General features: G+C 40.9%; 1 protein-coding gene across 8 annotated transcripts in view; it reads right to left on the bottom strand.

The window, feature by feature from the left end:
* Piezo (piezo type mechanosensitive ion channel component) overlaps positions 1-15810 on the bottom strand; it is a 146900-nt gene that overhangs the window by 119405 nt on the left and 11685 nt on the right. For all 8 annotated transcript variants that reach the window (XM_084588011.1, XM_084588014.1, XM_084588012.1 and 5 more), the window contains 6 exons: positions 15221-15319; positions 14408-14534; positions 9994-10139; positions 7566-7884; positions 5175-5355; positions 1852-1977 (listed from right to left, as the gene is read on the bottom strand). In XM_084588011.1, the coding sequence (XP_084444137.1) occupies positions 1852-1977; positions 5175-5355; positions 7566-7884; positions 9994-10139; positions 14408-14534; positions 15221-15319 (998 nt within the window). The remainder of the gene's footprint in view (positions 1-1851; positions 1978-5174; positions 5356-7565; positions 7885-9993; positions 10140-14407; positions 14535-15220; positions 15320-15810) is intronic.

The following is a 15810-nucleotide window of genomic DNA, read 5'->3' as shown; positions in this document are numbered from 1 at the left end:
CGAATGTTGAATAGATATATGATATAAAATTTCGATTCTTACAAAAATAAAGAAGAAAATGAAATGAACCATCCCCTCAAGCTCGTGACAACTATTCATAAAAATAAAAGTAAAAAGTGGGTTCATTATGCGAATAAACATGGTACATATGTAGGCATGCATTCACACATGGCCATACCTTTCATGCGTCCATATGCGCATGCACACACACACGCATTTTCCTTTTTAAGATGATACTGAATAAACATGCGACAATATTTCAAAAGCAAAAAATCCATGAGGTGAAATCAAGCCAGCAAGTTTGAGATACCATAGCTCATGGTTCCCCGTGAGACCTTTCAGATCGTGCAACATGTAAGTGGTATGTTGAAATCTCATTCAGCACAACACTTTCCAAGCTGGAGCAGGCACAGAACACTGGCAAGATGCCCAAAACTTGTTAGTACTGCAATAACTGCAAGAGTTTTATGCACCAAACCCAACAGAGTGGCTATAATGCATGCTATAGCAAAGGTTGATGAACAAGCTTCAGCCTGCATTTCTTAGGCTGCATTTCAACCGCAATGATATGTAGCTATATTACCATGGAAAGGCCTGCTACCATGCAACTTCATCAAAAACAGACGCAAAGCACATTGTCTACCTAAGTACTTTGCATTTGGGAAGTACCAGTGATCCTACAGTGCCTCAATGTGGGAGCAAGCTTGACACATCTACAAAGACTGTGCATGTCCAGCTTCTGACAAAGGCTGCATTTTTATTATGAAACAAACTACTCGAGTTTCATAAACCCAACACCCATGTCACTGAATTAAGCGTAATCAGACAGCCTATAGATTAGCTAAGTTTTGCTTTCTCTTAAAATGCGCACATACAGCCATGTGCCTGCATATGTGCACGACTAAATGAAAGAAAATCAACTCCTTCTCCTGCCAATGACCCACTTCAGCTCCTCACACCTCCCTTTCACCATGGCTATACAAAACTTGTTTGCTTCCTCTTTTCACTCCTTCCCTCACGGCATGATTAAAGTATCCACCAAGATGCAGGCCAGTTACTGCACCTTTCTTTTCTTCAAAACCATTTTTTGGGGGTTCCTGGAGCATACTGAGCTCCTCTCTTGCATCAATAAAGAGTCTGCTCAATCCATTGTCGCCTTAGAAGATTCATTGCACTAGAAAAGAGCTCAGTGCATGGACAAACTATCCACGAGTCTCATTGAGGTGTGGGAGGGTGTGCAAGGAAGTATGATTCTGTTGTCTCTATGATACAGTCCGACAGCTACCAGTTAAGTAATACCATCAGCAAGGTACCAGTTAGGTTAAGTACATAATACCACCTGCCATTAAATAGGAGAAATTCCCTGACAAACCATAGAAACACAATAAAAGCACTCCTTTCTCTCAGTTCTGTGGCAGAGTGTACTAGCATGTTTGTAGAGCACATAAAAATGCAGATCAAAACACTTTGCCCGCAACGGTATTCTTTTCAAAGAATTGGCAGTGCACAAACACTCTTTATCTTTTCTCCTGGGTGTGTGTTACCTTTCAGGTTGCATTCCGCAATGATTTTGAAACTAAAATCACCATTTAATGAGCTTGAGTTCTGAGAGAGCTGGGAGGCAAAACTAAGAGTTGGGGTGTACTGTACCATGGACAGAATGGAATTACATGAGCGAGAAAAGGCAAGAAAATATGCTAATTAACAGTGAACAGTTATCCCAGCTGTGCCTTAGTCCCATGTATCTGTGTCCATGTTCATGGCACTCGATTACAGTTCATTCAATCATACCAGATACATCTGACAATAAAAATTTCTCCAAAATAACCAGAGCACCATGGCCAAAGTTACCCCGCTTTCTCTTCGGTGCCTCCGAGTGAAGGACATTGCTGATCGCTGAGAACTGCGCTTGGAATCCTGGCGAGGAACATGGCCTCCAGATCCACTTCCAGTCACCATGGTGGGAGACTCAAAAGGCTATAAATGCAAAAAAAAAAATTGCATATACATATATATATGTTGCACAAGCTTGGTATGGAGGTGCTGGCATAGCTAAAGTGAAACAGTACATCACCAATGATGGCTACATATATCCAGGGAGGAAATCTACTAATCTGCCAGAACTATATTTGGCAGTATGCATAAGCACTTAAAGAAAAGAGTTGGTTGACTCACAGGAACACGCACTTTTCAACTGCAAAATATTAATGGAGAAGGGACAGGAATTAAATTTCCTACTTTTTTATCCGGCGCTTGCACACTAGCATTTGAATTGAGCTTTCATGTGCAAAGTATGTGCACAGCCCGAGCTCACAGCTAGTGGCTACAGCCTGTGTTGTGCCTAGAGAAGCATGACACAAATAAATTATTGTTGTCTGGCCCTAATAATGCTCATAAAAAGCAGCAATATTCAATATCCAACACCTCTAATTTATTTTGGAGAACTACCAGTGGAGAGCAATTCTGACTGATGCAAACCGTGCAAAAAGCCATACCAGCTACGTTTTTGAGCAGTGTTCTCTCAATAAACAAAGAAGCTGCGGTTTGAAAGAGAAGATGCGTAACTACTACTTTCTTGACACAAGTGCTCGCTACCATGGTGCTGGTTGCCCAGGTAGCTTCAAGTGTCAGTGAATTTCAGTATAAAGGCGTGACTACTTCATAGAACAGATAGGGCACACAAATGCAAATAAAGTAGATGGGACTAGAGCTAATAACCCATTTTTAACCATGAGTCAAATGGCCAGAAAGCAAGTGCTGCTAAAATTTCTATACACACCCCAAATTAGTTTGAATCTGAAAACTACTGTCTGCCAGCCTTCCATACATTGAACTGTGAAATAGATTTTTTTTTTTAATTTTTTAAAAACACACTGCACAGTCTAGCTACCATGGTGCTGGTTGCCCAGGTAGCTTCAAGTGTCACTGTTGAAAACAGTGCAAATTGTAAACCAATGTTCAAGGAACCAATTTTCTGCTTAGCTGTGGTGCTCAGAAAGATACTAGGGTTGAAAGGCTTCATAGCTTCAAACCTTCATGTCTTTGGTCACAAGATTTTCATTGCAGAACTTGATTTTGAATTTTAAAGCAGCGTGAAGAACACAGCTGACAAAGAAATATAGAAAAATAATGTAGCAACAGCACTAATTGGGGCCTTTTCTAACTTGCTTTGTTGTCCCCGTTTTTTTTTCAGGCTGCTTTAAATTTTCACAATAAGTAACTGAGTAGACCACATAAAGAATTTTATTATACAGATTATCCACTCTGTTTCAAGCTTAAAATCTAGAGGGATCACATGCAGGTTTATCTAGACTGACCACATAGCTCAAACATTTCAGCAGAGAGTAAATTATTTACTTTTCTACACATATTGAGAGCTTTACAGGCACTATAATTAAGCTATTCTCATTAATAAATGCAAAACTCAAACCCAAAAGCAGTAATAAGCTAAGTGTGCTATGTGAAATGCACATAATAGATGTTGGGTAGGAGGAGTTGAGCTACGCCGGAGGCCATTCGCCGGTAATATATCCTCTTAGGTGGTGCCAGAGGCGGCCATATGGTGGCAACACCATTTATGAAAGTTGCGAATATGTAGTACCTAATTATAATTACATGTTTTCATCCCTAATGATGCATAACATATTAAAATACATGGATAACCGCATGGTATTCACCCATGACCGCAGAATAATTTTAATTTATAACTGGACTTTTCCGTCATGATATTTAAGTTTCCCAAGCTAAGTGATGCCTGCAACACAAAAAAAAGTGTGTTTAAGTCATGTCAGGAATGGAAAAAAAAAAAAAATCTGCAATATAACTGTTGACCAGTCCTTCCATCCATTGAAGTAGGCTAGTTTAAATCTACGTATCAGCTATGATACTGCAGCTTTCTTCATGCCTCATGCAACTTTGCATGCCAGCAATTACAGGGTTGTTCAAATCAAAATAAAGACCAAAACAGCATTAGGAGGCAATTCAATTATAAACTGTCTAGTAGCCATAGCAAAATGACCCCCAGGTGATCCACGTACTATAACAATATCCAATGAATAATTTCAATAATGAGAAATCAGACTGAAAAAAACTGGTGTCTACGCTCCTTGAATTGAAGGCGACACTGAGCACTGATGCAACAATGTCATTACTGCCCTATAGGGCTTATATATGTCAAGCAGTGGCATGGCCAAATGCCAGCGCTAAGTGCCAAAAGGACGCAACCTGTAGGAAAAGGACTGCCGACAGGGCAGCACATGTGAAGGTACAAGCTTAAAGATTGATGAGCGTGAAAAGCTGAAAGACAGCTTACTTGACTTCGCAGAAAATAGGCCCAACAAGCAGCAAAAGCAAAAATTGTGCTCTGTGTTCATGTGTGCTCCCGCAGAACAGATTACGTTTGTATGCTCCAAAACACGCAGGTACAAGCAAATCCAAGAGTAGAGGATAAGACAGCTTCTGTTAACATTCTCACTGCACTTTCATAAAGGACTTTTATGAGGCGGCATTTAAGATCTTGTCTTATAAATGCCAAACCAAGCAACTTTGACAAAAAATGCTTCGAGAGTCTTCAAGCTCAGCAAGAACAAACCGTTAAATGCTTACACTTTAACACAATGGAAGGCAGTTTGTATTATGAAGTGCTTAGAATTGCAAAAAACTTGCATGAACAAACATACAATAAAATAACAGCCTAGTGTACCTGACATCACACAGTCTAAAAAGAAGACTGTCGAGTCAGTTAAAGGATAGCGTGTTGCATTAAAGAACAACCCTCTTTATGTGAAGGCAGTATCTGTTCCAACCAACTGCTCCCTAACTATTGCAGTTCAACATCTCTGCACATTTAGCCATGACTTTATCATCATCACCTCTGCATGTGAAACAACCTCACACAAAAAAAAGCCATTTCTTAACTGTCATGACAAAAGCGTCAAGCACACAACTGCCAACCGCTATTAAAAGTTGCAGCTTTATGCGCTGATCAAGTGAAGGGTCAATAATAAGTTTTCAGTCCACTTCACATTAAAAGCATCCCAAGGCCCTGATGCCTGGATTTCATTCAGAGCGGAAAAGGAAGGAAGCATCACTAACCAGTCAAACTTGAGATTACAGGCATGCAGGAGAGGTAGAAATGTAAGATCAATCCAGTGATTAATTGAGGCCTTACTTACCGACGATTGCAGGAGCTGCAGTCGAGTTACAGTAGCAACCGTAAAGTAAAAACCAAGCACCACAAGGGGGCTGACGTAGAGTGTCCAGTGCAGAGAACGAAACTGGAGAACCCTTATGTCAACCTCTGATGGCTGTGTCGAATTGCAAGCAGGAATACGTAAAGAAGTAAGCCCCAAGAGTCTGCAAAGCAAGCAGAAAAAAAAAAAAAAAAAGAGCCCTCAGCCTTACCCCACTCTCAGCAAGCAAAATTTAAACAAAAGCTATGTGCGTCAAGTTCCAAGCATAACATTATCCACACACATTTGCATGACAGCTCTTAAATATATGAAGAAAACCCATGCAACTTTTGGCATGTTCGCTCTTTCTTTTTTTTTTTCAATCTTCTCAGCATAAGCATTTCAGTAAAATTCACCTCATCCTAATAAGCAGAATTCAGAAAAAAAAAAGGAAAAGCAGAAAAGAAAACCAACAGCACTACGCACGATTTTTACAGCAAGGAATACTAGTTGTTTTTTGAGGTAGCACACAAAGCAACAGTTAGACTTACACTGTGCACTTTCAAAGCTGTTTATTTTCCAAGCGATAAGACTAGAGCTGCATAAAAACATGCCACATTCAACTAATGGAAACACCCAGCTTTACGCGATCATGACAGCGTCATAAAATAGTAGCACTTAACCGAAATGGCTCAAAGCACCCGAGTAAAAAAAAAGAACCATGCATTTAAGCTGTTTATTTTAAAATCAGTCCAGTTCGAAAAATGATACCTAACTGTGTAACTCTAGTACAACTGATAACAAAGAAAAAGGCAATGCTTATGCTAGTGGTCAAGCTTTACCTACTTCAAATGCCTCTGAACAATAAAACTGCCTAATAAACTTTTACCTTGACCTATTTTTTTTATCCGTAGAAGCCCCTGATTATGTTCATTGCAATGCATTGTTTTCACGCTGTTTCATCCACACAAAAAAAAAAAGACAAAGAAGAGTGCAGACTCATGACTAATTTCAAACTAGGAAAAAAAGGGGGGTTTTTATACAGAGTCACATCATATAACATTAATGAATTTAATGCATAGGCACGCTGTACTGTTTAAGAGGTGTTTCTTGAACGCTCTCATTAGTTATGCAGTGAAAATCTTAAATCGGGCCCTCCCACCATCCGTTCCTTTCCCTCAAAAGGATAAAAAAGTTATCAAGAAACACTAAGTTTATAAAACAGCAATAAAGACTGCTGGTTAAATAATTACAGCAGTATTTTTGAGGTGCGAAACAAAATGTTGGTGTGAGTAACCAAGGCTTGGCCTGTACTTTTGCTTTCTCACAATCATGGCAATAATCTTTCATTTGTCTTATTTCCGTGCAGTTTCATCCAAAATGAACTGTTACTATCTTCTGACTAATGCTGTCACATCAAGCAGCACCTCCTATGCTCCCTGTGAAAGAAGAAAATACCGCCCTGCATGCAAACCATGGTTCCGAATGCAGTTCCAACAACGGTTCCAAAGTATTCTATGATGTATCATACAGAATGCTGCAGATTCTCTACTTTTAGTTAAAAAGAGTTTTCAACTTTTTGCCGCAGAAAGCTGGGGGCCTTAAACACAGGTACCTACATCGACAGCTTCACTCTGGGGCCTGAAGCGATGTACCTCCCAAAGGTCATGGTAAAATGCATGGCTTACTGGCTGCTCACTCTCTCAACTAGCTATTACGGCGTGCCTCAACAATCATGACTGACCATGGCCATCACAAGATCGATAGAACTGCTTTCTTTAGATTTTTTTTTACATCTGCACAACACTTTACAATGAATCATTAAGCACACCACAAACTTGCACCTGGCACAAGCCTTCATGCCTTAGAATTTTTTTCAACCTCGACAATCGCATCTGGTAATGTGGTCACTTAGGTCAACGACTATTCCCACTCGTCAATGCTGAGAGTCTTGTGATAGTTAAACCCACCCTAAAGTAGGCACGCGATGACACATACATATGCCTGCCTTCAAGCAATCACTTGTATCTAAAAACCTTATGCAGGAATCATTTTTACATGGAAACATAGGACATACAAAGGAAAATAACAAAAAAACAAAAACAAAATAGTGCACAGGTCTCGACAGAGAATGACATGTATGCATGCATCAATGCTAGTCCCATGCTCCTCCTCCCGGTGCCTTGCGCTTTTCACACATTTGCATATGATATATATTATCAACTTGCATGACTGTTCTTTCTACTAACAACACATCAGTGCCACCGTTGACAAAACAGTGGTTGCCCGCAGCAAATAAGGTCCCTAAACACATAACATTGTCAAATTTCTCCATATGCACGATGCAATTTTTTATATGTAGCCGTAACAAAAGAAAGAGAATGCACTACTAACCTAGCCTGCAGGGTGGCAGGGGGGATCACCTCCTGCATGTAGTCTAGCTGGTACGAGTAGAGGGCCACAAAGTGCATGGCACTATACAGAAGCAGCAGTGTGCGCATGGCCCGGTAGCCTGTGGCCAGAGGCCGGTGCATGCCTAACCACGTGGCTGACCACAGGAATGCCACAAAGTAGGCCAGAGAAGAAAGGGATGCATGCAGAATGCCAGCTGCTGCCATGAGAAGCAGAGCAAGAAATTCACCCAGGAGCATGAAGCATGTATGTCGTCGCCGACGCACCCCACCTCCACCGCGTGGAGTGTCATCAGGGGTGGCTGGAAAGAAGCAAATATCAATGAAAACATACTGTGATCATTGTCTAGTTGTGCAAAGCAAAAATATATAGTGCTGGCCATGATATTATAGAGCACAATTCAGTGATGAAACTATTCTCACGCTTTACCTAGCTAAAATTAGGAAGTGCTTCATAAATATGTTCTTACCTATGAAGGTAAGAAGCTATTTAATGTCTCTATGGGTGTCTTACGCTGCCCAGGGGGCCCGACAAAAAGAGTGCTAAAGATAGTTTCCTAGACATCTGCTGGGTAGTACAAATCTCCGCCGTTTGTACCCGAATGCATGCAGTTGGCATGAACTCGATGCTTTCAGTTGTATTATGGCACGGATTATAATGAATCTAAGGCGCTGAAAGTGCTTTCAGGGTTGCCACGATGTGAAAAACGATATAAATAGCCCAATGTCAGCCATTATACGATGTGCAGAAATCGAAGTGAAGTCTCGGTACACTGCACCAATTAACCATGGCTCTAAGGTGCAAGCAGGCCTCCCAAAAGAAGTTTTGTGCCGGCCGTGCATGGGTCACTTGGATGGCATTCACTGCATGCATGCCCCGAACATTTATGTTGGTTCCACACTGATTTTTGCTTTCTATGCCCTGTTCAACTGATCAGTCACACTTGGGAATTTTGCAAAATATACAGTCTACGAACTGCAAAGTTCTATGATCTGCAGCAGAGACTACAGGAACTTCAGCAACATTCAAATTTCGCCACCAGCAGGAGTTTCGGTGCTCGTCTTTTGGGTAACATTATATACATACATACTACATATGTCAGTGAAAGCGTGCCGACCTCGTTCCACTGCTCCAATTTCCTTGCGTTTACTTGTGTGCTTGCAACCTTCAAGCCAGTACTGTTGCCTGTTGGCGCAGTGGAGACTTTGCATATTTAGAACGCGTTGACAGCTCAAGAATGCGGTGCATTTCATCATCGAAATGCTATTGTCACTTGCTTAGTAATTATAACCATGCAGCAAATGCTGTCTACTGCTGTTTCCTCTTAAAGTCAATTGGTGCTTTCAATAATCGAGATAGAAAAATTTTACGTGAACTCTAGTTTGTTGCCCTCACCTTTAGTTTCTGACATCCAACTTTTACTTGTGCAACTGTTGAGACATGTAGCATACAACGGACAGTTTCTCACGCGGTCATGAATAAACACACGTGCATAGCTGGTTGTATTCTGTACATTTCAGCTCTGAGCTGGTGGAGTAGCGAATGGCATTTCTCTCGAACCAGTACACCGGATCCTGTGCCAATCACACCATGGCCCCGTTTCATTTGGCTATGAAAGAGTAACACTGAAATTATTAACTTGTTTGCGGCGCCCTACCCTGCAGTAGCGATAGCAGCAATGCTGACAATGTTTCGAGTCGGAGAGGTACACAGCAAGATCGATGCTGCATGCTTTGTACATTTTTGCCAGAATTAAGGCACGCACACCACTTCTGCTTTTAATGTTAGGCTACTGGCGGCTCACTACGATATCCATGAGACACGAAGAGTCTTTTCAGGCTCACGAAGGGGCAGGAAAAAGTGTGAGCAGACATTATGAGATACGCGCTGCAGCATAGACAGAGCCGCCGTTGTATTACCCAGTCAATATTTCTTTTTTTTTTTTTTTAGTTCTGAATACGGATCTATCGTACTCAAAACTCCAGCGCAAGGCTCCTATGGACTGAAAGAGAAAGTTCTGAATTTGGCAGCATGCTCCATAATGTTTTGGCTGCAACTATACATCAAACAAAAAGGCACTCCTTTCATTTTCACTTCATTTTGAAAGTTAAAGCACATAACATGCAGTGCAAGGATGCCTATGGGCTATCATATACTGCCTTTTTTCTTTTTCTGAAGTGAAGGTTCCACATACAACGGACAGTTTCTCACGCGGTCATGAATAAACACACGTGCATAGCTGGTTGTATTCTGTACAACCTAACACTGAGATTGTGCAGTTTCCTTTTTTACAGCATCAATGTCCTTGTAGCAATGTGATAAACCCGATGACAAACATCACAGTTCAACAAATACTCTTTTGAAGTTTACATCTTAATATGCATACTATAAGTGAATAAACCATGCTCACCTAGCCTTTCGCATACCACGAGGGTAAATACAGCTGCGAAGAGCACCACAAAATCGATGCCAAAAAGACGTAGCGCCTCCGGAGCCTTGATTCCATCCGCTCGATGAAGCCCAACCAGTGCTAGCAGGCGCTCTTGGAGGCCACAACTGAACATAAAAGAAAGCAAAATCAAATGCTGGAAGTAGTCAGACTATCGCTGACTGTAGCCTTGTCAAAGTGCAATATATATATATCTGCGAAGCACACTGTTTACCATATTTTTGTAGATGTTGCAAGAAGCAGCTGTTCCTTTCTCTCTCTCTGTCTCTCTGTATATACACAGAGAGACAGAAAGAGAAAAATTTGCAATACAAATCTGTATATATATACAGATTTGTAATCTGTGTATATACAGAGAGACAGAGAGACAGAAAAATTTGCGTAGAAAGGAACAGCTGCTTGTCGCAACATCTACAAAAATGTGGTAAACAGTATGCTTTCCAGGACCCCATAATATGACTGTTCAATATGCTTTGAATATGACTGACATTACCAAAAAATTTTCTGTCAATCAAACTCAGCCTTTTCCTTCTTGTCGTACACATGCACATGTATCGAAAAAGATGAATATGATGATTATCAAACATCTTTTAGAGAGAATTCAGTAAGTAACTAATGTACACTTGTTGAGGAGTGTTATGACTTGGCTATCAATGTGGTAAACAGTATGCTTCCCAGGACCCCATATATGACTGTTCAATATGCTTTGAATATGACTGACATTACCAAAAAATTTTCTGTCAATCAAACTCAGCCATTTCCTTCTTGTTGTACACATGCACATGTATCGAAAAAGATGAATATGATGATTATCAAACATCTTTTAGAGAGAATTCAGTAAGTAACTAATGTACACTTGTTGAGGAGTGTTATGACTTGGCTATCAATACTCCCTCCCATCTTTCTGCACACAGTGAATAAAAGTTCCTAGCCCATTCTGTAACATCCTATTGATCCTATTTTACTTACTTTTGCATGGTCGGCAAACACCAATCTGTTCTTACTTGTGCCCAGCTTAGTCACGGCAGTTGTGATCATTGTAAAATACTAGTTTGGTTTACGGGGTTTAACGTCCCGAAGCGACTCAGGCTATGAGAGACGGCGTAGTGGAGGGCTCCGGAAATTTCGACCATCTGGGGTTCTTTAACGTTCACTGACATCGCACAGCACATGGGCGCTTAGCTTTTCGCCTCCATCGAAAAGCAGCCGCCGAGGCCAGGATTCAATCCCGCATCCTTGTTGGGTACAGTAGTCGAGCGTCCTAACCACTGCGTCAGTCTGGCGGGATAGCGCAGTGGTCAGGGCTGTTCTACTGTTGTACTACTATTACGCTTATACAGCAATGTATCAGAATACACATTACTACCACTTGCACTCAACTAAGTATAACTTCAAGTATGGTGTTTTCATTAAACTTTTTATTGCGGTCACAAGTGAAGAATTCTTCATTTTTGTTGATAATGATATGATTTGTGGAAGGGGAGCTTTGGCTAAACAGGATCAAGACAAAAGGTATTTTTATTGCACAAACTGGCCTACACATCTACCCACCCATCAAAAATCCCTTTCTGGGCATTTCATCCAGCAGATGTGAGTAACAGGACAGGATTGCCTGTGGGCACCCAACACCTCCCGCAGGCAATGCATATGCTCAAATCACTAGGCAGTTCCTGCAGTAATTTTTTGCTTCAACTGATCTCACTGTTACTACCATTTTTCCTTGTTAGTTACCTTGTATCCGTGTTTTTGTTCTCTATTTGTTGGAGTTCAGATCACAAGATTGGTCTCAGTACAAGAAATAAAATGCCATCACCATCCCAACCACTACATCACCTTCATCATTACTGTGAAAGAGTTGTGGAGACGATTATATGAACAGTGGACGAAGCATCGGATGGAAGTTTAGGTAAAACTAAACCACATGCGTACTTTTGCTACAAGCATACAATAACTTATGACCTGCAAAACTGAACATAATGCCCCAAGGTGAACAGAATCTACAAACTAGTAGTACATTCAGTCCTTGCATGAGCATTTAGGAGAGTGTCGAATACACTCACTATGTACCCTCATAAAAAGAACATTAGAGCAGAAGCCTTCCGCATCTCCTTTGTTACTTCCTTTTCATTCCTTTACATGTAAATCTCTCTGCTCTATTTGCGCAGTCAAAGTGAAAATGGTATATTGAGGCATCTATCTCTCGACGAAACCATGACTAATAACGCACAGTTTGAAGCCACAGTAGCAAATGAAGCCTTTATACTTTTTTCGTTCTTTTCAAAGCACGAAACAGGCTGCAGTGACAGCAACTACTGCCATCAACACATTTTAAACAAAGCCTAGCATTAATGCATGCAAGTTATTGCCGCATGCTAGCACTCAATGCTATTAGGAGAGTTAACTCACAAGTACAATATACTGCTGTTGAAAAATGTTTCTGTGTTTTGCCTTTCGCAGGGAGTTTAAATGAACAGTAATTAATGCTTTCTGAATTTCGAGTGATGAAAATGTGGTGAGAACCTAAATGTAAATATTAGTCAAACCAGGATATATCAAACTGGCCATATCAAACACACAGATTATTCTCCTGAAAATCCTGTGTTAAAATATAGGAAAGCAACCCTGTATACCGAACTCTAATATTGCGGGTCGTTCGAGACATTAAACAACGCAATATGCCCTTGTATGCAGCATTTATTCTAATGATTATCTTCAACCATTGCCACATAGTGAGGCCAACCTAACCACAACCTTGCGGCAGCACTCATCAGGCTTGCTTAGCTGTTGATGGCGTTTCAGAAACCAACAGTACTGTAACTTTAATGAGTGATTATACTATTTAGAGTGCACTGGTGACAGGATTAGACATACTACAAAAGCTGGTGGCTAGTTCCAAAGAACCAAACATTGCGTTTTTCAAGTGAAGCAGGTTAGGCATAGCAACACAACTTTGCCTCACAACAGCAGCCTGTGCACAGCCAGCTAATTAGTTGGCAGCATGTTGCTGCAAGGATAGTGTCCTCAGCATGGCTGTGTTGTAGTTTTGCTTTTAGGCTATAGATAAACATATTTACTACCATTTTTTATGAATTGAGTTATTTTTCATTTTATTTATTTTCCTTAAAGGCCCGGTGAGGGGCATTACATAAGGGTGGGTACATTATTCGTAGGCGGCAAGTGTTAACACGATGAAAAATGAGCATGAAGATTGTCAGCGAAGGTCGCGGAGCACATGATGGCTGCAATGTCTCTGGGAAGGTCGTTCCAGTCAACAATGGTACGGGGGAAAAATGAGGCTGCAAAAGTAACCGTGCGGACACATGAACGAGAAACCTGGAAAGGATGACAAGTGCGATGAGATATGCGGGTTGGCGGGACGATGTAGGGCGCGCAGGAAAGTGAACTGTGATAAAATTTGTAGAATAAGCAAAGGCTGGCGATGCGACGACGAACTGAGAGGAGTGATAACCCTGATTTATATTTCAACCCTGACACACTGATGTCGTAAGAATATGAAGAATGAATGAACCTGGCTGCTCTGTTTTGTACTGCTTCAAGTGCGTTGATAAGGTAAGCATGATGTGGGCTTCAAATAGGTGAGGCATATTCTAATTTTAATCTGACAAGTGTTTTTGTATGCTAGCAGTTTTACCTGATCAGGGGCATGGCAGAGATGACGTCGTAAGAAACCTAGTGTTCTATTAGCAGTTGAGATAATAGTGATGTGTGCACTCCAGGACAAGCCGTTACACAAGGTGACACCTAAATACTTATATGATAGAAAAGACTGTACAGGGGTGTTACTAATTACGTATGGGAAATCAAGCTGATTATGGTGGCAGTGAAATGACATGCGTTTACATTTATGCGAGTTAAGTTCCATTAACCAAACGTCACACCATTCCTGAATGCGGTTAAGGTCGTCCTGGAGAGAACTTTGGTCAATAATAGTAGTAACTGAGCAGTAAATGACGCAGTCATCTGCAAACTTGCAAATTTTAGAACTGATGTTGTCTGGTAAGTCATTAATATAAATTAAAAAGAGAAGGGGGCCGAGTACAGAGTCTTGAGGGACACCAGATGCTACAGGAATGGGGTTAGAAATGTGATCGTTAATCGTGAGAAACTGCATACGATTAGTGAGGTATGCTTCTATCCATTTTAAAATATCGGTATTGAAATAGTATCAAACCATTTTGCAATCCCCTTCAAGTTCGATATATCCAGGTTCGACAGTATTTGTAAGCACTTTCAAGTTTCAAATTTGCGTATTCGCGCTCCCCTAAAGAAGAGAGCCAAGTTACATGTCTCTGACATACGTGGTCTGGCGTGTCTGCACGCATCTGACTCTCTTGGAAATTGACAAATGACTCACCTTTCATCGACAACATGATCTTTGCTGTAACTCTGCATTGACAGAAGCACAATTTGGTAAACCACTTGGGCGACGGAAAACAAGGTGCTCGCACCCACGACTGTTTTGACGTAGCAGTTTGATCGTACTGAAAAATGAAAAGCACGAGAGACTTTTATGCGCTCATATGAATACACTATCTAAGCACAATGAAAAAAAAACAAAAAATTCAAACTGTTTGTTTGACATTTTTACAATAAAGCTTTGCACTGAAAGCTTTGCCGATCCTGCAATCTTTTGAAACCAACAATACTTAGCACTGCATGTTCTTACTGTAGCTACTTATTGTAGCATTATATAAGAAAAAAAGCGAAGTAGCGCAGTGCACGCACGATAAAGTAGGTCTCACCAAAAGTTTATGACAAGCATGGCACTTCTATTTTTTTTTTTTTTTTTTTTCTAATGTGATGAATGCACAGAAAAAGGTGGGTGCTTCCTACTCTCCCTCCTCCCTTTCCCGGCCTGGTGAACAGCGGTGTGGTATTTCATTCTGCAGCTCGTAGGAGAGGTAGCAGTGGCAGCCGCTGCCACACTCACATTATCAATGTGGTAGCAAAATATCTCTCCACGTTAAGGACTTCGAGTAAAGGGTATTCACTGTGAACGTTTTCTAGGCCATTTCATAGACATTTATTTTAATTTTGGCATGCATTCTGCACAGTCTTATTACGTTCTCAAGTGAAAACTAGGGTAACAAAAACCTGCATGTAAAGAAAAAGTTCTGACTCATCTCAATTTCATTACATCCAGGTTTATTGATACTACAATACTCACCTATGTTGGCATTTCTGGAATTGGGTCCAGGAACTAATGGATTGGCCAGTAGAAGAAGTAAGTACACAAAGGAAAACACATTGTAGCGAAACAGCACAGCTGCAAAAAGAAAATACAGAACAAACAAAGATTAAAACCAAAACTTTTCATACATAAAGACCAGTCAAAAATCAAAGCAATAGAAAACTCCAATCTGAAGTTGCAGAAGTATAAACACCTGTCTCAGACCTGCGCTTACCATTGACCGCCCTACTAGACCCACAGCAGGACAATAGTATCTCCCATTGGCCTTCAGTTAGACCTGCTCTGTGCTGGCTATGGCCACGTCCTATCCGTGCAAATTTCCCAATCTCACATACCCACCTGCCAATCTCACATGCCCACCTGACATATCTCTGCCACCCTCTATGACATGTTCTTGGAACCAATACCCTGAAGAACCAACTGTTATCCATATTCCGCATTTTGTGCCTTCCCGATGTCCATTTCGCCTTCCTAAAATATAAATTAACTAGTGTTACTTTTCATACCTGCTTCCTGTCTTTTAACATTAATCAAATAATCTTGCTATCAAACCGGTGCTAAGAGGC

Source organism: Amblyomma maculatum, chromosome 1, assembly GCF_055883805.1.
Source record: "Amblyomma maculatum isolate TAMU_Amacu chromosome 1, ASM5588380v1, whole genome shotgun sequence".
NCBI classification, from domain to species: domain Eukaryota; kingdom Metazoa; phylum Arthropoda; class Arachnida; order Ixodida; family Ixodidae; genus Amblyomma; species Amblyomma maculatum.
The sequence above is the reverse complement of the archived record's forward strand: the minus strand, read 5'-3'. Positions and strand labels throughout refer to the sequence as shown.